The following is a 23,948-nucleotide window of genomic DNA, read 5'->3' as shown; positions in this document are numbered from 1 at the left end:
CTACTCAAACAAAGATGGTGCAGCTATCCAAGATGACTGTCGCAAAACTTGGACCATGAACAGAAATACGTGGAACCAGAGAACAGGTAAGTTTGCTGCTGACCTGCAGAGTAAGACAGTCTTTAGTGCCTTTACACCCTCAGCCTAAATGTTTCCTACTGCAGCTTGAGACCACTGCTCCTAGCCTGTCTCCTATGGCCACCGAGAAAACCCTCTTGCCATCCCCTCTAGCATCACCCTTCAGAGTTTGGAAGATTGCTGTGCAATGCCCGCTCAGCGTGCTCTGCTGGAAGAGGGACAGAGAAATTGTGGGATAGATCTCTGTGAGGAGCTGAAGGAACTGGGAACAGAAAGGGAAAGGAGGGGTGGACAGAAATGGATGGACAAGGTGTTGGAAGGGGAAGAGGGAGGCTATTTTTCAGTCAGAAATGGTGGGTAATTAAAAGCGGGGATTGTTGGTGGCGGGGGGGAGTCTGATCAAACACGACGCCTCACCTACTTTGTTGCCATGAGGTCTTTTGGGGTGTGACTTTGTCTGTCCCTCTCTCATTTCCTAGATGGCTTTAGAGTCTCTCAGGATCCAAAATCTCTCAATGTGACAGCTGGGAAAAATGTGAGCCTGAAATGCACTTTTGAGAACCATGAGATGGAGAAAGCAAAAGTGCTCTGGTTCTGGGGAGCTGCTTGGGGACTTCACGCTGAATCCTCACCACCCGTCCCACAAGGGGCGGCTCCAGATGTCCCCCCCGGAGCAGCACAAACTTGGGGAGGCCACGTTGATGCTCTCAGCCCTGGAGGAGCGGGACTCTGGCCTCTACCAGTGCTGTGTCCAAATAAACTGGGAGCGGATCGGGCTGGGAGAGGGCACCATGCTGAGCGTTACAGGGAGGAACCAGAGCCAGACCGGTGAGTGGGATTAAATGAGGAATATGTGTCAGGAGGCAGATCCAGGATGGGGGCACTAATGCATGTGCACCCTGCCTTGAGTGCATCTGGACTCAAATCAAATGCCTTGGTGGGGCAGCAGCATTTACATCCAGGCCTCGCTGAGGGAGTCCATAGACTTCACGGCTCATTATCCCGCCCCAGACTCCTTCTTATTTCACTCCACGCCACAGGTATGAACAACCCACTCTCCTTTTGAAGGGTCTTGATCTTCCACTCCTCAAAGTATTCTTGCTCCTGCAATGCTGCTGTCTCAGTCGTTTGTGGCAATGTCTCACTTCTAATTCACAGCCCTGCAGATTGGTTTTTTTCTTGCTCTAAATAAATACCTTCACTTGGGGGTGGTCCTAGGAAATGCCTGACAGTGAGGTTTCAGAGGGACCATCAAAACACTGAAGAAGGCTAGATTTTGTCATATGAATCTGAATAAATGACATACATTCAACTGGAATGATGACAGGGAGAATTACACAATATCTTTGGATTATTTTGCTATTTTTTGCCTAGTTGGTTGTGGGCGTTTTTTTAACTTTACATATAAAGCATCAAACCAGGGAACCTTTTAATAGTTACTTTGGTTTTTTGGCTTTGAACCTTATCTGAAAGATATATTGCTGCCCCCCCCCCCCTTCCTCTACATAACAGAAAAGTATTTAGTTTGCCTTGAAATGGAACAAAGTATGTGTTGTGTTATACATGATGATATACTCCACAGTTTATACACCTCTCTTTTTCCAAATGCTACACCCACCAATATGTGCACCATACTCACCCTGGCGAGGCGGGGTCGGGGGGCTGGCTCTTGTCAGGTTTCAATGGAACTGGTCCCTGGTTGGGTTGAAGTGGCATTTCCAGCTGGTATGTTGGTCTCGAGGTCTCGTGTCTGGTCACTGCCTGCAGCTAAGGTGGTTAGACACATGGAGGCTGGAAACAGGCCTCCCTCCATCCATCTATGTGGCTGGTGTCAGATGGAAACTTGGGATTCTCTAGAGGGGAGATCTAACCTACCCCAGAGGTGAACTGGGGCTTGGCTGGGCACTGGGATGGACAGGAGAGAACTCAAAAGTTTTGCAAAAGTGTGTGTGGAGGAGGATGTTGGCTGGGGAGTGCAGGATTAAGTGTTTGGTAGGCGGGGTGTGTGTGGAGAGGATGGGCTCTGCCTGCCTTGAGGACATATTTGCAAACTTTTACAGAAGCAGGACATTTTCTCCCATGGTCCCCTGCTTTCTCTGTGGAAGGTCTGAGTGTGATGTCTTGTGTGGTATCAGGGCTGGTGGTAGGTGTTTTTTTAATGTTATAATCTAGCAAACCAGTGTACCTTTCAATCGTTACATTAGTTTCTTGCCTTGATCTGCAGCTGAATAATATAATGCTGCTTCCCTATAGCATAATAGCAAAGCATCCAATTTCCCTTGAACTGGCATAAAATGTGCTGTGGTATATGTGATGATGCAAAACACCATATACACCTCTTTTGTTCAAAAACCTAGATCCACCCATGTGTGTGTGATACTCACCTTGTTTGGGGCTATTGTGGAGTTTGAAGTTCATAGATTCATAGAAGTTAGGGTCGGAAGGGACCTCAATAGATCATCGAGTCCGACCCCCTGCATAGACAGGAAAGAGTGCTGGGTTCAGATGACCTGTTTGTCATGCATCTGCTGGGGCATGATAAAATGCCATTAGCTTTGCTGATGACTTCGTCACACTGACGACTCGTGTTCATCTTGGAGTCCACTAGGACTCCGAGATCCCTTTCCGCTTGTGTGCTGCCGAGTAGGTCATTTCCCAGGCAGTAGGTGTGCTGGACATTTTTCCTCCCTAGATGCAGCACTTTGCATTTCTCCATGTTAAATCGCATTCTGTTGTTTTCTGCCCATTTGTCCAACCTGTTGAGGTCTGCCTGTAGTTGTTCCCTGCCCTCTGGTGTGTCCACTTCTCCCCACAGCTTTGTATCATTGGCAACCTTGAACAGAGTACACTTCACTCCCTCGTCCAAGTCACTGATGAAGACATTGAAGAGTATTGGTCCAAGGACGAGCCCTGCAGGACCCTGGTCAGACCCGTCCACCACCACTCTCTGGGTATGACCCTGTAGCCAATTTGCCACCCACTGCTGTGTAATCACAAGTCACAACCTCTTAACTTGTTCACCAGTATGGGGTGGGATACGGTATCGAAGGCCTTCCTGAAGTCTAATAAACGATACCTACCCCTGCTCCTGTGTCTGAGGTGTTTTGTAACCTGGTCATAAAAAGAGACTATGGCTGGTTTCCCTTTGCCCTGAATTTCCTGCTGGGATATATGGAATAATCTTTTTTAAAAGTATTTAAACACTATTCAAATCTGTCTGAAGAACCCATATTTGCTTTGGCAATATAGGCACATATCTGCAGTGATCTCCTTCCCTGAGCTTCTGAACCCCATGTGACTCTCCAGTAGGGCTCAAGAAATCCTGGGTAGAAACCCATCCCTGCTTCACGCCTACAAATTTAATTTCCTGACTTGAAATTCAATTTGCAAATGCATCTCATGGCTTCTAAAATGGCAGACTTCAAACTACCTTGTTGTCTGGAAAGGTTCCTGGCTGGAGGGTCTTGCCTCTCTGATCAGGGTCAGACGGATGAAATCTTTGGGATCAGAAAGGCATTTTACCCCCTATTCAGATTGGTATAGAATGGAGTGGGGGAAGGGAGATGTTTGCCTTCCTGTGTAGTGGGTGGAGCAAAGCCTCTACCAAGGCCCTCTTGAGTACATATTAGCAAATTTATATAGAAGCAAGGCATTGGCTAGCATGGCTCCCCTGCTTTTCCTGTGGCAGGTGGAGGTGTTACGTCTTGTGTGGTGTCACGGCTGATGGTAGTTTTACAAAGAGCTTACGTGATGGATTTCTAGAGGATGGTTTGGATATGGATGATCCTGCCTTGGACAGGAGGTTGGATGAAATTACCTTTGGAGGTCCCTTCCAGCCCGAGTCCTCTATGATTCTGTGCTATCTAAGCCATACAGACAGAAACCAACAGTAGTAACCACTGAGACTATAAACAAATGCATCATTCATGGGTGGATCTTGGATTTAGAAACAGTGGCTGCACGCAGGGTGGCACACAGTCTAGTAGAGCATGACACACATTTTTCTCCAGTTAAAGGGCACCTATATTCCTTTACTAATATGCTAGGGGACTAGCACTATAGCATTCAGCTTAATACTAGTATTCAAAACCAAAAACAGCCAATGGAATTTGCATTACATTTTATATAATCCTATCAAGAATTGGTGATAGATTATAAAGTTAAAAGACAAAATCCACCCAACAAAAGCAAAAAAGAGTCTAAATAGTACAGAAATATCATGTCCTTTGTCCTGGAGTCATTCCAGTTAGATGTACATTGCTTATTCACACTCTGGCCTTCACTGTGATGGTACCTTCAGATCTCCACTCTCAGTTATTTCTACACCTGAGTTAACAAGAGCACGTCTGAAACTAGCTGGTTTTCTCTAGAGCGATAAAGAGTCTGCAGGGAGGCGGAACGGAAGAAAGACGTTCCTAGGAACGTGTGACAGACAGTTGCAAAAGAAAGACTGGTCTGAAGAGTGGCAGATTGAGGCCATTAAAAAGTGAAGAGACGGGCACTCGCACCTGTGGAGTGAAGAATGATTACCGAGAACCAGGAAGATGATAATTATCTATGAAGTCTATTGAGTCTCTCAGCACTGCCAGAATAGAAATGCCCCTCCCAAAGTTTGGGTGGAGCAAGAATAAAAGTGTGTGTGTGTGTGTGGGTGTGTGTGAGTGTTGTGTGTGGTGGGGGGGTTTCAACTCCACCCTCCCTGGATTTGGATGTACGCCTCTTGGCCTGTTTGAAATGAGCTGAACATTAGGGCTGTGCAAAGCTTTGGGTGCTGATTCAATTAGGAAGAGATTTGGCCTCATTCAATGGCTGAATCTCCAAATCCAAATTGAATAAAGGAACCAATTAAAAGGTGTGAATCAATTCAAAGTTCTCCAAATCAATTCAGAAAAAATTCAGAGAGCTTCAGCAATTTGGGCAGTCCCTGCTCACTGCAGCAGAGAGCTGGACCCGGACTCCATGCTTCAGGACATTGATTCGAATCACCAAATTGAATCACTGTCCCCTGAATTGGCCCAAATCTGAATCCAAAGTGAATACTAGCCCCTTCGCACAGGCCTACTGAATGTAGAGAGCTGTGTGTGCTCTGTGTGCAAGGAACATGGTCTTTGTTTCCAGCTGTTGCCAGAAGTGCACCACTGAACCCCCTCCTCCCTGCTCTATTCCCCCCAGAGTGGCTATGGGGGAGGTGGCAGAGGGTGGCTGGAGATGGGGCAGAACTACCACTACAGCACAGGTTGCCACTCCCCACACCCACCTTTACCAAATCCTGTCTCTGCCCCAATACAGACAGACAACAGGGTGTTCTGGCAGGGGGAGGGCGGGGAATGATTGGTACATTCATAGATTCAGAGATATTAGGGTCAGGAGGGACCTCAATAGATCATCAAGTCTGACCCCCTGCATAGACAGGAAAGTGCTGGGTTGAGATGACCCCAGCCAGATGCCCATCCAACCTCCTCTTGAAGACCCCTAGGGTAGGGGAGAGCCCCACCTCCCTTGGGAGCCCATTCCAGACTTTGGCCTCTCTAACTGTGAGGAAGTTCCTCCTAATGTCCAGTCTAAATCTGCTCTCTGCTAGCTTATGGCCATTATTTCTTGTGACCCCCAGAGGCGCCTTGGTGAGTAGAGCCTCACCAATTCTCTTCTGCCCCCCATGATGAATTGATAGGCAGCCACAACGTCGACTCTCAACCTTCTCTTGCGGAGGCTGAAGAGGTCCAGGTGCTCTAGTCTCTCCTCGTAGGGCTTGGCCTGCAAGACCTTAGCCATATAAGTGGCCCTTCTCTGGACCCTCTCCAGGTTATCCACATCCCTCTTGAATTGCGGCGGCCAAAACTGCACACAGTACTCCAGCTGTGGTCTGACCAGCACCCGATAGAGGGGAAGTATCACCTATGGGTTCTGTTTGTCATGCATCTGCTGGCAGGAAGTCAGCTGGGGTCATAGGATCCAAGCAAGATAAGCATCCAATTTGCTCTTGAAGCGGGTGCTTGAACCTCCTCCGATGGCAGGCAGACCTTGGGGGCTCGGACAGTAAAGAAATTCTTCCTTATGTCCAGCCTGAAACGGTCTCGCAGGATTTTGTGACCGTTCAACTTTGTCATCCTTTGGGGTGCCCTGGTGAAACAATGCTCCCCCAGATCCTGGTGGTCACCCCTGATAAACTTATAGATGGTCACCACATCACCCCTGAGCCTGCACTTTTCTAGGCTAAAGAGCCCCATGGCTCTCAGCCTGTTATTGTAAGGTCTGTCTTCCTCACCTCTGATCATGCATGTGGCTCTTCTCTGAACTCTCTCAAGCTTCTCCACATCCTTTTTGAATTGTGGAGCCCCAAACTGGATGCAGTACTCCAGCTGCGGCCTCACCAAGTCTGAGTACAAGGGGAGAATGACGTCCCGGGATTTGCTTGAGAAGCATCTATGGATGCAAGCCAGCGTTTTGGTCGCTTTACTAGCCCCAGCATCGCATTGCAGGCTCATGTTCATCTTGTGGTCAATGATGACCCCCAAGTCTCTTTCTTCCATAGTGCTATCCAGCGTAGCACTGCCAAGCCTATAAGGATGCTGCAGGTTTTTCCTCCCAAGGTGGAGAATCGCATTTTTTGGTGTTAAACACCATCAGGTTCTCATCCGCCCATTTGCTGAGCCTGTCCAGATCAGCCTGGATCACCCACCTATATTCTGGTGTGGATGCTTTGCCCCAAAGTTTGGTGTCATCGGCAAACTTGGCCAGTCCGCTCCTGACTCCAGTGTCCACATCATTAATGAAGATGTTGAACAATATGGGTCCAAGAACAGAGCCTTGGGAGACCCCACTGGTCACAGGACACCATGATGAGTGACTGCCATCAATTACCACCCTCTGGGGCCAACCATGAAGCCAAGTTCCCAGCCAATGGATTGTGGTGGACCTAAGGCACATTTGCCCAGTTTTGCCAAGAGGTGATCATGGGGTACTGGATCAAAGGCTTTTTTGAAGTCAAGATATATGACATTATATGACGTCAAGATATTTGGTGGCCTCCAAAACTAGTTTTCAGGCAAATACAGGATGTATCTGGAAAGTTTCCCCAACTGTTCAAGATCTGTGCTCAGGGCTACACATCTAAGTCAGGCTGGGAGAAGTGCATAGAGCTGAACACAGATATAGAGCTGAACACAGCATACACCTCTACCCAGGTTCACACAGCCCCAGAGACCCCTGTCTCCCACCACAACCTCACTTGCACATACACACATATATATTCATAATTGAAAAGCAGAAAGAGTCTCCCAAAATGGCTCCATAGGCCTCTGATACCCAGGGTGCCTGCTGCTATGATCGAGAAGATCATTCCAGCTCGAACATCATCCCATCACAGAAGCCTCAACAGGGAGCATCAATCTGGAAGAGCTGCTCTGGATCTCAGTGGGGGTAGGTTCAGAGGTGCAACAAGGCAACGCCTGACCCATGCCATCAGCAAGCCCTTGATTTGTGGATAGTCTCTACCATGGGCCACTGAGGGGTGCTGACCCTCACCCCAACTCTGCTGACATCAATTGGGGGTCACTGAGATTAGAATCAGGTCTTAAGTCTACAGACATCAAGAGGGTGAATCCAGATTCACAAGAAACCCCAAGAGCTACACTGGGTCAACCTGGCTCAGCTGGTGTCACTCTGGATTTACCCAGAGTGACAGGACTCAAGATCAGGACCCAACTCTGATTCCATTGATGCCCCCTGGGGAAACTTTGGGCTTACCAAGTTCAGAATTGGGCTGGGAGACAGCACCATGCTGAGCGTTACGGGGAGGAAGCAGAGCCAGACCAGTGAGTGGGATTAAATGAGGAATGTGACAGGAGGCAGATCCAGGATGGGGGCAGTTGTGCAGTTGCACCCCTTCTTTTAGTTGTGCTGGATTGAAACCAACTGTGTGGTGGGGCAGTGGCGTTTATATCCAAGCATTGCTGAAAAGGTCCATTGACTTCATTGCTCACTATCCTGCCCCAGATCCATAGTAAGCTGTCTCCACTCCATAGGTGTAAATACCCCTCTCTTCTTTTGAAGGGTCTTGATCTTCCTCTCTTCAAATTATCCTTCCTCCTGCAATGTGGCTGTCTTCAGCCATTTTTGGCAATGTCGAACTTCTGTTGCACAGTTCTGCAGTCTGTTTTTTTATGTCTAGCTAAAAGCCTTCTCTTGGGGTGGTTATATGAACTCGGGTATAAAAAAATAGACACTGAAGTATTGCAGGGACTGTCAAGACAGTGAAGAGGGCTAGATTTTGTTTTGTGAATCTGAAGAAGAGACATACATTTAACTGGCATGACTAGAGGATGAATGACACCAGGTATTTGGATTACTTTCCCCATTTCTTGCTTGGTTAGTGGTGGTTTTTCTTTTTTAAACTTTACATGTAATCTAGCAAGGCAATGTACCTTTCAGTAGTTACACTGGTTTTTGCTTTGGGCCTCCTGAAGGCTCAGATCAAGTGTAGTATGAAGGCCCCTCCTAGCATAATGGCAGAGCATCTGGTTCCTCTTAAACTGAAACAAAATATATGTTGCATTATATGTGATGATACACCTCACAATCTGAACCCTGCTTTTCAGAATCCTAGACACATCTGTGCACATGTCATAATCACTGTTGAGGGGCTGTTGTTGAGTTTGACATGAACACGTCCCTGGTTAGTTTGAGGGCGTGTTTCCAACTGGTGTGTTGCTCTCAGGGCTCTCTCATGTCTGGTCACTGTCTGAAGCTGAGTAAAATAGTTAGGCGCATGGCCCGGCACATTCTCTCTTCATGGAGGCAGGAAACAGGCTTCTCTCCATGTATGTATCTTGCTGGAATAAGCTTGGAGCTTGGGGCTCAACAGAGGAGAGATCTTCCCCATCCCAGGGGCTCACTTTGGGGAGAACCAGGGTAGGGATCACACACACACACGCACGCATGCACGCATGCATGCCCCCTTGTTCCATTAGGTGGGTTCACATAAACTATTTAATTGAATCTGAACTCAGGTTTTTTGTTTCTCTTGTTTTAGGCATGTTAGTTTTTCCCAACGAATGTTAAGCACTATTTGAATGTATTGGAATGAGCCCAGATTGGAGCAATATTGGAGCATATATGTTAATCTTCTTCCTTGGGTTTCTTAATCTTATGTGACTCTGCGGTAGGGCTCAAGACATCCTAGATAGAAACCATGCCCCACCCCAGTGCACATATAGTTTCTTGAATTAGCATTAAATTTGCCAGTGCATCTCACAGCTTCCAAAATGGCAAACTTCAAATGTCTTCTTTGTGTGGACAGATTCTGCACTTCTCCCAGGGCCAGGCTCAAACAACATGTCAGAGGTTCCTTACTAGAGGGTCTGGCACTTCTGCTCAAGGTGAGTCCATTGCAGTCTTTGGGGTCAGGAAAGACATTTCTGCCTTCTTCAGATTGATACAGACTGGGGATGAGTTGCCTTCCTCTGTAGTGGGGCGCGTGGTATCTCCCTGGGATCTTCTGAGTGTTTATAGAAAAAAATGTAAAGCAGCAGGACATTGCCTGCTGTGGTCCATTTGCTTTCCCTGTGGCAGATTCAGATATGATGTCTTGTTCGATGTCAGTGTTGACATGGTTTGACAAAGAGGTTAGATGATAGGTTTGCTTGGGATGGTTTGGACAGGGCTGACCAAGCTCCACCAGGACTTCTCTACGGTTCTATGACTCCCTTTGGGCTATAGGGTGGTAATTCTAGTCTCTCTCTCCTTCAGAGCTCGTTTCAGAGGACTGCTCTCTATGTCCCAACCAAGGTCCACTATACTACCGAGCTGTCATCTCCCTGCTCTTCGCTGTCCTGCTCTCCCTGGCCATCATCTTCAGCCTCCTGCCACAAAGAGGTAACATGTCAGCATGCGGCTTCCCTGCCCAGCTTGCCATGATCTGTCAGACAACATCGCCATGTGGAACAACTGTTTTTGGCTCTGCTCCACCCAAGAGGAAGCCACATCTCACAGTTGGGGAAGGACACCTTGTTTAACCCCTGCAGCAAGACACATCCCAGTGCTGTTACTGGGAGTCCATATTGTCCTTGTATCCCCAGCCCTGATTCCCCAGCTCAAAGCCAGCCATATTTCAGTGCCAGGCAAAGGATCCTGTATTCCCAGCCCTGATGCCTCATCCTACTACCAGCCACATTCCAGAACAGGGCACCAGTCATGCATTTTGCACATGTTCCTACATTAAAGCTGGAATGATAATCACCACTTTGGCATCCAGCCCATTTTGTCACCCTTGTATATGGACAAGCAGGTCTTCAAAGCAAACTTTTCTGTGTGGAAAAGTCTAAAGATGAAGTGTGGGCCCTTGAAGATGGATGGAGGGGATAAGTTGGGATGGTTGGAGGGGCCAATTGGGGATGGATTGAAGTACTGATGGATTGAAGAACCAATGGATGGAAGAACAAATGGACGGATAGGACAAGTGGGACTGGATAGATATAGGGATGGAGGGGATATGTATAAATGGATGGAGACATGAATGGAAGCATTTTCTTCGGAAGGTGATGGGGTGTGTATGGGATGGATGGGGTGTAGACCTATAGTTGTTATAGTGAAACGTTGATCTCTTATTCAGTTTCATAAAACAAAATCCCACTTTCTTGACCATCTTGACAACACTTCCCATATTTTCCTATCAGTCATTGCTACACCTTTCGCTATGTAACCACTGCTGCATGGAGGTTTTTAGCTAGAACTAAAAACCAGTCTTCAGGGCTGGCAATGAAAAGGGAGAGACGATCAGGTGTGGGTAAGAGAGCAACATTGCAACAAGAAGGACAGTTTCAACAGCAGAAGATTAAGGCCCTTCAGAATAAGAGAGGGACAGTCTACCTGATTGAGTGGCAAGAGATTATCAGGAAAGAGGGAGAGGAGAATGAGTCATGAAGTCAATATACTATCTCAGCACTGCTGGAGTAGAAATGCTGCTCCCACTCCTACGCAGTTGGTTTTAAATTTTGGGAGGAGGAGGCATCAAAGAGAGGTGAGACATCTCCACTGCAATGGATCCAGTCCTGGACACAGGTGAAGTTCACCTCTGGGGACAAAGACTGTGAGGTCTTCATGACATACTCTGATTGGGTCAAAAGTATGAGGTGAAGATGAGAAGCCTGGTAATTTTTCCGATGAGGATTTTAAGGGCCAGGTAAGAAATGTCTTGGTCTAGTAGTTAGTCCACCAAAGATGGACAGGACTAAGGGGCTCAGTCAGGGTTTAGGAGCTTAAAGACCCGATTCCGAAGGAAATCCAGACACTGAGTTGATAACACAGTCCCGGGGCAGGATCCTGCAATCAGAAATCAGCTCGAAGTGGGAATCCATTCAAGAGCTGAAGAATGGAGCTGAATCTGGAGTCCGGACCTAGAAAACCAGAGATAACAGATCAGGGAAGCTTACCACAGCCTTTTGGTCATAACTGTGGTAGGTCTGGACTCAGAAGTCAGGAGAAAATTACCTTGTGGGTGAGGGTCTGTAGACCCCTGATTTAGACGCTCAAGGTAAATATAGCTGGGCTTGGGGGAGATGGTCTTCATCTCCAAGGCCTGTGAGGCCAGAGAGGCAGAGAAAGATTTGGCATGTTTCCTCTTCTTGAACAGGGGTCACTAATGAAGTATACAGATAACTAAAAAAATGCTGGTTGCCCTCTCCATGCCTCTTTTTTGACTGCCCCCTTGTCCTATTTCTCCTATATATTTCTGGGTGTTTTTAAATCTCTTCAGAGGCATTGGGTATTGGCAGCAGCCAACAGAGGGGCGGTGACTGGGCTGCACCATTGCTCCTGCTGGGACTCAAACCAGGGATTCCTAGCTAGAGCGTCTTGCTGCTCCAATCAGGGTCTGATGAACTGCCCTCTTTGTGGTCAGGAAGGAATTTTACCCCCTGCTCAGATTGGTATAATCCTGGAGGGTGGGTGGTTGGCTTCCTACGTAAAGGGCATGGTCTTTACCTGGAATCTCTTGAGCAGACATTAAAAACCTTTTATAGAAGCAGGGTGTAGGCTGTTGTAGTCCCCTTGCTTTACCTGGGGCAGGTTCGGGTGAGATTCTCTGTGTCACCATGATCAACCCAGGGCTTATTTAAAAACACAAGAAGTAAGTTAGTAGCCCACTGGGTCAGACTAGTGGTGCATAGAACCCAATATGTGTCTCCCGTGGTGACAGAAGTGCATGCTATACAGAGAGAGTATTGAACTCGATATCTCACCATTCATTGGGTTAGAGGTGCCACAGGAAACATTTCCATCCATTTTGTCAAACAGCCATAAATAGATCTATCCTTCATGAATGTATCCAGCCTCTTGTTGAACCTGGATGTGCTCCCTCTCTCCACCACCTCCTATGGCAATACGTACACCTGTTGACTATGAAGTGCACAATGACTTTTTCTTCTTGTTTAGTTTTAAACTTATCACCCACTAATTTAAGTGGGCACCCTGAATATTCTTGCACTTGGTGGACAATACTTCCCTCTTTGCTTGGTGCAGTGATTTGAGAGACCTCTATCATGTCCCCCGCACCCCTCTTCTCTGTGTTGACCCCATGGTGTAACCAGTCACACTCTTGTATCACCAAGGGACTCTGTGGGAGTCCACGTCCATCACTGACTCCAAGCAACTCAAGGATCTGGAGAAAATGAAAGGTAGAAAATGGCCTGAAGTCCTCAGCACCTTTTGTTGAGCATCTCCACACCTGGTGGAAGTTTGGGGAGACCATGGATGCTTTTCTTGTTAGGTTTGGAACATCTCCTCCCAGATGTGAACAGCATCGAGAGGGTCCAGAGGAGGGCCACTCACATTATCAGGGACAGCAGGGCAGGCCCTATGAGGAGAGGCTACGGGACCTGAAACTTGTTCAGCCTCCAAAAGAGAAGGCTGAGGGGGATCTAGTGGCCTGTTACAAACTAGTCATGGGGGATCAGTGGGCATTGGGGGAGTCACTGTTCCCCCGTGCATGCACTGCCAGGAGTGACCAGGAATAGTGGTCACAAGCTGGGAGAGGGAAGGTTTAGGCTAGATATCAGGAAGCGCTACTTCACGGTCAGGGCGGCTAGGGTCTGGAACCAACTTCCAAGAGAGGCGGTCCTGGCTCCTACCGTGGGGGTTTTTAAGAGGGCCCATCGCAAAAAAAGTATAACACTTTGAGGTTGGATGAAGATCTTGCTGGGGTTGTTTGACCCCAGTATTGTTTCCTGCCATGGCAGGGGGTCGGATTAGATCATCTGCTCCGGTCTCTTCCGACCCTAGAAACTATGAAACTATGGAGTCAGATTGGGCAGAGGGCAACATTAGTAACCTGTGGTTTCTCCCCCTCCACTTCAACACACCTGGTGTTAATCAGCTCTGCTGCCTTCAGTGGGGCTACTTGATGCCAGTTAGGTATCTGATCCACACTCTTCCCTTGACTTATTCAAAAACTGAAGGCTCCAAAAAAGTACTGGTTATTGAAAATCATTGTAATAAATGGTCCTCAGCTGAATAATGTATTGGTGCCCCCTGTACCCCCTTGCCAAGCAGCAAACATCTGGTTTCTATTGAACGGGAAAGACGTGTGTGCAGTGTTACATATGATGAGGTACTACACCATTTACAGTCCTCCCTTTCCAAATCCTACACCTGCAAATGCATGCATCACGCTCACCCACGGGGTGCAGGGGACGGGGCTGTTGTCAGGTTGGAAATGGACCGCGCCATAGTTGGCTCGAGGTGGCATTTCCAGGTGGCATGTTGGTCTGAAGGCTGTCTTGTGTCTGGTCACTGCCTGGAGATAACGTGGTTAGATGCATGGTCCCTGCACTTCCTCTCTGCATGGAGGCAGGAAACAGGCCTCCCTCCATTCATGTGTCTTGCTGGTGCCAGGTGGAAACTTTGGGTTCTCCAGAAGAGAGATCTCACCCATGCCAGGGAATCACTGTGGGGAGAGCCAGGGCAGAGACCTGGGGCTTGGCTGGGCACTGGGGTAGACAGAAGAGAAATCCAAAGTTTTGCTGACGTGTGAATGGAGGAGGACATTGGCTGGAGATTTCCGGATAGAGAGGGAGAAAAAGAGAGAGTTATTTGTGAGCGCTGAAGAAAAGTGTGAAAGAGAAAGGCTATAAGTACTCAGAGAGGCAAGAAACAAATGCACATCTAGAGACCAGAGGCCCAGGAAAGACTTGCCCAGAGATACATGGACCCAATACAGATACATGCACACACGTGTACATACCCATGGACCCAGACCCCAAATCAGACTGTGGCAGCATTTGGCTTTATAGCTTGGCTGCAAGAGGGGTAACCCACTACTTTGGATCAAAGTCAATATTGGATCATTGAACCAAAGCCTGGAAGATGGGAGGGGCGGGGAGGAGAGGAGGGGTTATCTTGGGGTTTTAGGCAGTTGATTTTATTTTTTTTCCCAATATAGTTTAAGCAATATTGAAATCAAGCTGGGTGAGCCCATTTGATTAGAAGGCTGCTTTGGAAACATGGCAATGTACTTGTAGTGATCTTCCCTGGGGCCCTTAACCCCACACGACTCTCCACTGGGGATCAAGAGATTCCAGGTAGAATCCCTGCCCTGCTTCTTCCCACTACACATTAAATTTTCTGAACTAAAATTCAACTTGTAAAAGCATCTGATGGCCTCCAAAACAGCACCCTTCAAACTAACTCTCTGTCTGGAAAGGTTCCTGGCATCTCCCATAGCCCGCCTGCAACTTCAAGCCGAGAGGATCCTGGCTGGAGGGTCTTGCCCCTCTGCTGAGGGTCACAGCACAGCACTCTTTGGGGTCAGGAAGGAATTTGCCCCCTGGCCAGATTGGTGCAGACTTGGGGGGAAGGTTTGCCTCCTCTGTAGTTGGGAGGGGCATGGGCTCTGCCTGTCTTGAAGATATATTAATAGACTTTTACAGCAGCAGGACATTTTCTGCTTTGGTTCCCCAGCTTTCTTTGTGGAAAGTCTGGGTGTGATTTTCTGTGTCGTGTCAGAGCTGACAGTAGTTTTTAAATGTTATAATTTAGCAAACCAGCGCACCTTTCAATAAGTAGGTTGATTTCCTGCTTTGATCTTCAGCTGAATACTATAATGCTGCATCCCCCAAGCATAATAGTAAAGCATCCAGGTTCTCTTGAACTGGCATAAAATGTGTTGTGTTATATGTGAGGATGCAAAACACCATGCACACCTCTTGCTCAAAATCCATGACCTACCCATGTGTGTGTCATACTCACACCATTGGAGGCTGTTGTTGGGTTTGAAGTAAATATGTCCTTGGTTAGGCTGACGTAGTGTTTTCTTCTCACATTTAGCTCTTGCGGCTGTTTCATGTCTGGCCACTGCCTGGAGCTGAGAAATGTGGTCACAGGCACGGCCCCTGCCCTTCCTCCCTGTACAGAGGCAGGAAACAGGCCTCACTCTGCTCAGCTATCTTGCTGGAGTCAACGGGCAGCTTGGGGGTCTCCAGGGAGGAGATCTCACTCAGCCCAGGGGTTGACTGTGGGGAGAACTGGGGCAGGGATCTGGGCTGGTCTGGGCAGGCAGGCGGAGAACAGCAAACAACTCAGAGATTTTGCTGCAGGTCTGTGGAGGAGGACTTTGGCTGGGTAGAGAAGGAGAAAAAGGAAAGTACAGGCAAGGTGCGAGGGAGATTGTGAAACAGAAAGTCTATAAAAACTCACAGAGGCTAAAAAATAAATGCACACTTAGATACTGGAAACAAAAGCAAGTCTGATCCACATACCATGGGCCCAATACAGGTATACGCATGCACACAAGCACTGCCTTGCACCCAGACCCCAAATGAGTGTGTTGCGAAACACACGGCTTTATAATTTGACTGCATGAGAGGCAATTTAAATGCCCCTACATGGGCCACAGAAACTGTTTAATTCAACCCAAACCTAGGTTTTTGGTTTGTCTTGTTTTAGGTATTTTAATTATTTTCCTAATGAATTTTAAACACTATTCAAATCCAGCTGAAGGATGCCCATTTAATTGGAAGGCTGCCTTGGCAATCAGAGAACATATTTGCAGCAATCTCCTTGCCTGGGCTTCTTAATCCCATGTGACTCTCCAGTAGGGCTTAAAAAAACCCAGGTAGAAACTGCTCCCCTCTCCTCACACCTACATATTGAATTTCTTGACTTAAAACTAAATTGACAAACATATGTCAGGGCCTCGAAAACGGCAGGCTTCAAACTACACCTTGGTCTGGCAATGTTCCCCACCTCTCCCAGAGCCAGGCTCCAACAGAAAGCCAGAAGTTTCTGGCTGGAGGGTCTTGCCGTTCTGCTCAGGGTCAAACCGATGCAATCTTTGGGGTCAGAAAGGAATTTTACCCCTCTTCAGATTGGTACAGAATGGCAGGGGGAGGGGGAGGGAGAGGAGGTGGTTTCCTTCCTGTGTAGCAGGGGAATCATGGCCTCTACCTGGTACCTCTTGAGTTTATATCAGGAAATTTATATAGAAGCAGGACGTTGGCTGTCATAGTTCCCCTGCTTTCCCTGTGGGAGGCCCGGGGGTGATGTCTTTGTTAGGGTGACAATATTTGAATCTCTGGGAGCACTGGATTTGTAGATGAATAAAACCTTTGATCTGCAGCTTCAGCAGAGGTGCTGACCACAAGGCAGAATGATATATTAAAAGTAACATTGCAAGATGCTTTGGTGAGCCCATTTTTTTAGGAGATCAAGCAGATTCTGCTGATGAATGCTTATGTTAAGCCATACATTTGAATTTCTACTTTGGAGTTAGTAGCGCCATGTCTGAATTTAGCTGGTTTTACCTAGAGCTACAAAAAGTCTGCAGGGCTGGGAAATGGAGGAAAGACATTGCTAGGACTGTGTGATAGACAGCTGTAGGATAAAGAATGGTTTGAGTAGTGTCAGCCCAAGGCCATTAATGAGAGAAGACATGGGCGCTCACCCCTGTGGAGTGAAGAGAGATTAGCAAGACCTAGGAAGATGATAATGAGACCTGTAGTCTGTTGAGTCTGTCAGCACTGCCGGAATAGAAATGCTGCTACCCCTCCCAAAGTTGGAGTGAAGCAAGAATCAAAAGTGGGGGGAAGCGGGCGAGGGTGCAACGCCACCCTGCCTGGATCCACAGATGCATTTCTTGGCCTGTTTGAAATGGGCTGAATGTAGAAAGCTGCATGTGCTCTATCTGCAAGGAACATTGCCTTTGTTTCCAGCTGTAGGCAGAAGAGCACCACTGAACCCCCTCCCCCTCTGCCTGCTCCCCTGAACCACCCCTGGATTGCACCAGGGTTTTCCTGAAAACAGGAGCAACACAGCCATTTTACACATGTCCATGGGTCAATCTAGCATTTTGAAAAGGAGGTGCAGATGATGTAGCGGATCATCATAAATTAAAGCAGGACAGTGGATACGGATATCTCATCTACTGGAACCCTCAGGTCCTTTACACAAGAGACACGGCCAGGCCAGTTCTTCCACAGGTTGAGTGTCTGCATTTGGCTACCTGCAAAAATACCATTTTCAGGCAAACCCTGGACGAATCTGGGAAGTTTCCCCAGCTGTTCCAGATGTGTGCTCAGACCTACAGATCTAAGTCAGGCTGGGAGATGTGCATAGAGCCGAACACACAAATACACACACACACACACACACACACACACACACACAGCATACCCCTCTACCCAGGTGCACACAGCCCCAGAGACCCCTGCCTCCCACCGCAAACCCAGCTGCACACACATTGATATATATCCATAATTGCATAATGGAGAGAGACTCCAAAACGGCACCATAGACCTCTGACAGCTCCATCACACCCAGAGGACCTCCAGGTCCTTCTCTGCAGAACTGCAGCCTGGCCACTCCTGCACTTGGTGGCCTCCAAAACTAGCTTTCAGGCAAATACAGGATGTATCCGGAAAGTTTCCCCAAGTGTTCAAGATCCGTGCTCAGGGCTGCAGATCTAAGTCAGGCTGGGAGATGTGCATAGAGCTGAACAGAGATATAGAGCTGAACACAGCATACACCTCTACCCAGGTGCACGCAGCCCCAGAGACCCCTGTCTCCCACCACAACCCCATTTGCACACACACACACACACACACATATATTCATATAGGAAAGCAGAGAGAGCCTCTAAAATGGCTCCATCTGCCTCTGACACCCAGGGTGCCTGCTGCTATGATCGAGAAGATCATCCCAGCCTGACACATCCCATCACGGAAGCGCCAACAGGGAGCATCATTCTGGGAGAACCTCTCTGGATCCCAGTGGGGGTCAGTTCAGAGGTGCGGCAAGGCAACGCCTGACCCATGCCATCAGCAACCCCTTGATTTGTGGATAGTCTAGATCCACTGATATTAACCTCTCATCTCTCTCCCAATATGGCCACTGTGCCCTCACTCAGTCCGGGGCCACAGAAGAGAGCAAGGCAGGACTTACCACTTGAAGAAACAAGCAGCAAGTGCATCAGAAACACGGAGTTAGAGGAGCAGCTGAAAGGCTGCAGACTCTGCTTGCACTAGCATAATACAAGTGAATGTGGAGAGCTGAAAAAACAAGACAAATAGCGAGAGTGTGGTGATCTCCCCACAGGAGTTTCTCTCTAATTCTCTTCTGCATGAATAATAAAAGTCACGTCTCCTGTTCAATCTCTGTTGCTCCCTTTATCCTAAAAATACCCTAAAAATCATGGCTGACCAACAGGTTGTGAGGTTGGCAGAGGGTGGCAAGGAGCACAACACTGGCACTTGGGGAGAGCTAAGGGGGTCTTTCCTGCCCAGGGCCGCGGGTTGGACGTGACGATCTGTTCAGGTCACTTCTGACCCGAGAAACTATGAAACTGCTCTTCAGAGCTAAGGCGTTAAGCTGAGCTTGTAACTACAGCAACTTCCAGTGTCCACTATTAAGAGGTGTTGCCAAAAAAGCCACGATCTGCAATATTTCATTGAATCCAAGTCTACCCCCAACTGAAGATGTTTGGTTAATAATTAGTTTCTACACATGGAAAATTATAAGTTCTTAATAATTATATATGTAGAGAATCTACTTAAGGGAAGATTGTCTTAAATTTGTTCTCCACATCACTGTCACGGCAGGCAAGAGATAAGACCACGTTTTCTTTTGTCCCTTGCCTATCCCCCCACTCCCACCCCTTTGTGGCTGGATTTTCTCAGCACCCTGTCTCCCATCCCTCTGCTGCTTGGCAACAAGGGCACACTATTTATTCATATTCAACTTAGTGTCCAGTGTCACCCCTGGGTCCTTTTCTGCACAAGACATTGTGCCATTTCTCCTGTGGCTATTACAGTTAAAGGTCCATGACTTGTTCAGACTCATAAAACCAATTCTGCCATTCTTGAGCACCTTGACAATAACTCAAAAATTTCATGGTCAGTCACTTCCTTCTTCCCCAATGGGGGTTCATTTCTTTGTAGGGTCCAGGGATAATTCTCCCACAGTCTTCTCCAGCATCATTCCCATGATCTCATATCCTAAGTAGGGTGGTGTGAGAAATGGACTTCTTTAGGCACCACGATAGGCTGGATCCCAGACTCACCCCTAACTCCAGAGAGTCTGCACCCTGGCCCCATTGCCATGTTGGGAACTGCAGCATGGTCCAATGCTGCAAGCACTTTATGAGCAACAGCCAGGGCAGGAAAAGGAGTTCCTGGCATGAATAAGACTGTTGCACTGCTGCGCCTGATCTTGGCGCCTGTCCCCAGCAGGGTTCGCCCTGGGCACCGAATTTCCTGCTGACACCAGTGCTGCTGTCCCAGTCCTTGTCCCTGAGCTACAGATGTTTGGCTCTCAAGTGGGGCATGTTGTTTTCTCCTGCCCACCAGCCCTTTGTCCAGAATAGTCTTTGGATCCCAGCCATACCCCAAAATTGAGAGAGCAGGTGCTGTGGAAATCAGTGACTTTTCAAAAAGGTTAAAAAATAGGAACGGTCCATAAATTTGAATCGATCAACATTTTGAAAAGAAAGGCTCACTTAATATGTTTTGGTAAAAATCATTACACTATTTACCCATTTGGGAACTGGCCTACATCTCTTCGGAGTGAGCTGGGAGCGTGATTTTCTCCAAAGAGAAGGTCTCACCTGCTCCTGGAGGTCATTATGGGGGCAGGGGATGGGAGCTTGTGGGCAGCAGGGTTACAACCCAAAACCTCATTTTAATGACCATCTCAAAGTTTTTAGTTTTTACTGATACTTTTTCTTTCTAACAAGTATCCGGTTACATAATGCTCATGTAACTCTTTGAGCAGGCCCTGGCTCTGCTGACAGGCCCCGCTCCGAAGGGCTGGGTTCAAAAGTAAGGGTTTAATTTATCAGCCATAAAAAAAATAAAAAGTTTGCTGGAAAACAAAACCAAGTTCCTGTTTTGGTAACCCTACTTGAACACAATGATGGATTGAAATGGTGCTGCACCAGTACCCTGCGCCAGGGGCCTGCCACTCCCCCGATGCCTGATGTCCCCAACTGCACCATGTTGTCCCCCAAAGGCCATCCAAGCTGGATGAAAAACAGCCAAGAAGTACTTGTAAAGAATGACGTACTGTTGTGAGAACGAGAGCTGGATGCATAGACACGCCAGTGTCTTCTTGCCACTCACAGGGAAAGAAGAGGGAGACACAGGGACTGAGGACCCAAGGATGGATATAATGTAGGAGAGGCAAATGCTGCTGTTAAACTAGGGGCAGAGAGATGGGTGGTAATTATCTGTGAATAGATCAGAAGTGGGTCATGGGTGGGTGGAGAATAGGGCAGGAGCCTTTTCAATGCCATGGGAAAGTGGCAGGCATCCTATTATCTCCTAACTCCTTGCAAGATTTTGCACAACCCTCCAACATGCCATACTCCCATCACCATATACTTCCTTCATCCCCCCACCCATTCCCACACTCCTCTTGGCATGCGTGCATCCATCCCCAGAAACTCCATCCATCTATGCATCCCCACCCCCGTCCTTTGATACATCCATCTATCCCCAGTTGCTTCAACTGCCCATCCATGCATCCATGTCCACCTATGATCTAGTATGCGAACCCATGAGTCCTTTTCAGCTGTAGGGAGTCTGGGGGCCAGGACACACAGGTGAGTCTGTGTTCTGGCACAGTGCTGATGGATGCCTTACGCACAGCTCTGTGAACACATAAACAACCCTTCATATGCTTGAATGCACAGTCCCTCCTCCTTGTCCGGCCACATCTCTTGCCTGTTTCTGAAGTGAGAGCAGACGCTCCAACCACACATCTTTCCACTACCCTCCCCAGGCGGGGTGATGCTTCCAGGGACGGACAAGGCAGAGCTGAGGAGCCCTGCAGCATCATTCAGAGAGTGGGGAGCATGCAGGTGCTGCCAGCACTGGTTTCTACCCTTCTTCTCATCACCCTTTTCCTACTCCCTGGGGGAGCAGGTAGGTGGGGAAAGCTTTGCCACTGTCCTGGGCACTGCCCAACTCTCCTCCAGACCCAGCTGCACCCACCTAAAGCTCAGCATCCCTCCCTGCCTACAGTCAGCTCAGCTTTGCATGGATCCAACCCTTTCTCTCTACACATTCGCATCTCTTCCCTATCTATCCACCCACTCTGCCTTCTCTGCAATCTCTCCTTTGTCTTTTCCATCTATTCACCCAGATCCCTTTGATAGCTAATCTATCCAGCCAACTAAGCGTTGGCAGTGTCCTTACTTCTCTTTGCTGCTCAAATAATCCATTTATTTTGATTCTGTAGCTATTTCATTCATCCTTCCCTTCCCATACGACCCTCCCAGCCCTCCCTCCATCCCCATACATCCCATCAACTTACCCACCCACCCAGATTTTTCTTCTTTGTTCCTGTCATTTTTTTTCTCTCCTTGTCTACCAACTCCATCTAGACGCAGCTGATTCCTTCCATCACTCCGCCTGGAGCAGTGTCCATCTGCCCATTTGGCATTCTGGCCTTCTCTGCCCGTGGGTTCATCTCTCAATCCTCTCTTCCTCTTCAGATGTCTCTCCCTCCCTGCCTTCACAGACTGCCGTCTCTCCATTCACTTTCTCTACACACAGCTCACAGGCAGTCTGAGACCTGGAAATACAGACAGACTAATCTGGACTGCATTTCAGCCCACAATGGCCCACCCGCGTGCCCATGCTGGCTGAATTCTCCTCTCTCATTATGGAGTTCACTAAGTAATCTGTGATTTTTCCTCCTCCACTCAAACAAAGATGGTGCAGCAATCGAAGATGACTGTAGCAAAGCTTGGACCACGAATAGAGATACGTGGAACCAGAGAACAGGTAAGTTTGCTGCTGACCTGAAGAGTAAAAAAGTTCAGTGCCTTTACACCCTCAGCTTAAATGTTTCCTACTGCAGCTTGAGGCCACTGCTCCTAGCCTGTCTCCTATGGCCACCGAGAAAACCCTCTTGCCATCCCCTCTAGCATCACCCTTCAGAGTTTGGAAGATTGCTGTGCAATCCCCGCTCAGTGTGCTCTGCTGGAAGAGGGACAGAGAAATTGTGGGATAGATCTCTGTGAGGAGGTGAATGAACTGGGAACAGAAAGGGAGAGGAAAATGGACAGAAATGGATGGATCAAGGTGTTGGAAGGGGAAGAGGGAGGCTATTTTTCAGTCAGAAATGGTGCATTATTAAAAGCGGGGATTGCTGCGGGTGGGGGGGGAATCCTATTAAACACCAAGCCTCACCCGCTTTGTTGCCCTGAGGTCTTTCGGGTTCTGACTTTGTCTGTCTCTCTCTCATTTTCTAGATGTCTTTAGAGTCTCTCAGGATCCAAAATCTCTCAATGTGACGGCTGGGAAAAATGTGAGCCTGAAATGCACTTTTGAGAACCATGAGATGGAGCCAACATATGTGCTCTGGTTCTGGGGAGCTGTTGGGGACTTCACGCTGAATCCTCACCACCCGTTCCACAGGGGGCGGCTCCAGATGTCCCCCCCAGAGCAGCACAAACTTGGGGAGGCCACGTTGATGATCTCAGCCCTGGAGGAGCGGGACTCTGGCCTCTACCGGTGCTGTGTCCAAATAAACTGGGAGCGGATCGGGCTGGGAGAGGGCACCATGCTGAGCATTACAGGGAGGAACCAGAGCCAGACTGGTGAGTGGATGAAATGAGGAATATGTGTCAGGAGGCAGATCCAGGATGGGGACACTAATGCAGGTGCACCCTGCCTTGAGTCCATCTAGACTCAAGTCAAATGCCTTGGTGAGGCAGCAGCATTTACATCCAGGCCTCACTGGGGGAGTCCATAGACTTCATGGCTCATTATCCTGCCCCAGACTCCTTCTTATTACACTCCACGCCATAGGTATCAACAACCCACTCTCCTTTCGAAGGGTCTTGCTCTTCCACTCCTTAAAGTATTCTTCCTCCTGCAATGCTGCTGTCTCAGTTGTTTTTGGCAATGTCTCACGTCTAATTCACAGCCCTGCAGATTGGTTTTTTTCTCGCTCTAAATAAATACCTTCAGTTGGGGGCGGTCCTAGGAACTCAGGAAAAGAAATGCCTGACAGTGAAGTTTCAGAGGGACCATCAAGACACTGAAGAAGGCTAGATTTTGTCATATGAATCTGAATAAATGACATAAATTCAGCTGGAATGATGACAGGGAGAATTACACAATATCTTTGGATTATTTTGATATTTTTTGCCTAGTTGGTTGTGGGTGTTTTTTAACTTTATATAAAAGGTTCACTCGTTTGATGCTTTATAACAGTTACTTTGGTTTTGTGGCTTTGAACCTTATCTGAAAAATATATTGCTCCCCAGCCCCCGGCCCCCCGCATAACAGAAATGCATTTAGTTTGCCTTGAAATGGAACAAAGTATGTGTTGTGTTATACATGATGATGTACTCCACAGTTTACACCTCTCTTTTT

The 23,948-nt window shown here is 48.0% G+C and overlaps 1 protein-coding gene across 1 annotated transcript in view; it reads left to right on the top strand.

The window, feature by feature from the left end:
* Positions 1 to 641: 641 nt before the first annotated feature.
* LOC149852671 (immunoglobulin superfamily member 3-like) overlaps positions 642 to 23,948 on the top strand; it is a 76,380-nt gene continuing 53,073 nt past the window's right edge. The window contains exons 1-2 of the mRNA XM_090028399.1: positions 642 to 906; positions 22,820 to 23,167. Of these exons, the coding sequence (XP_089884525.1) occupies positions 642 to 906; positions 22,820 to 23,167 (613 nt within the window). The remainder of the gene's footprint in view (positions 907 to 22,819; positions 23,168 to 23,948) is intronic.

Source organism: Crocodylus siamensis, chromosome 15 (assembly GCF_052110815.1).
Source record: "Crocodylus siamensis isolate JL-2025a chromosome 15, ASM5211081v1, whole genome shotgun sequence".
Lineage (NCBI taxonomy): Eukaryota > Metazoa > Chordata > Crocodylia > Crocodylidae > Crocodylus > Crocodylus siamensis.
The sequence above is the reverse complement of the archived record's forward strand: the minus strand, read 5'-3'. Positions and strand labels throughout refer to the sequence as shown.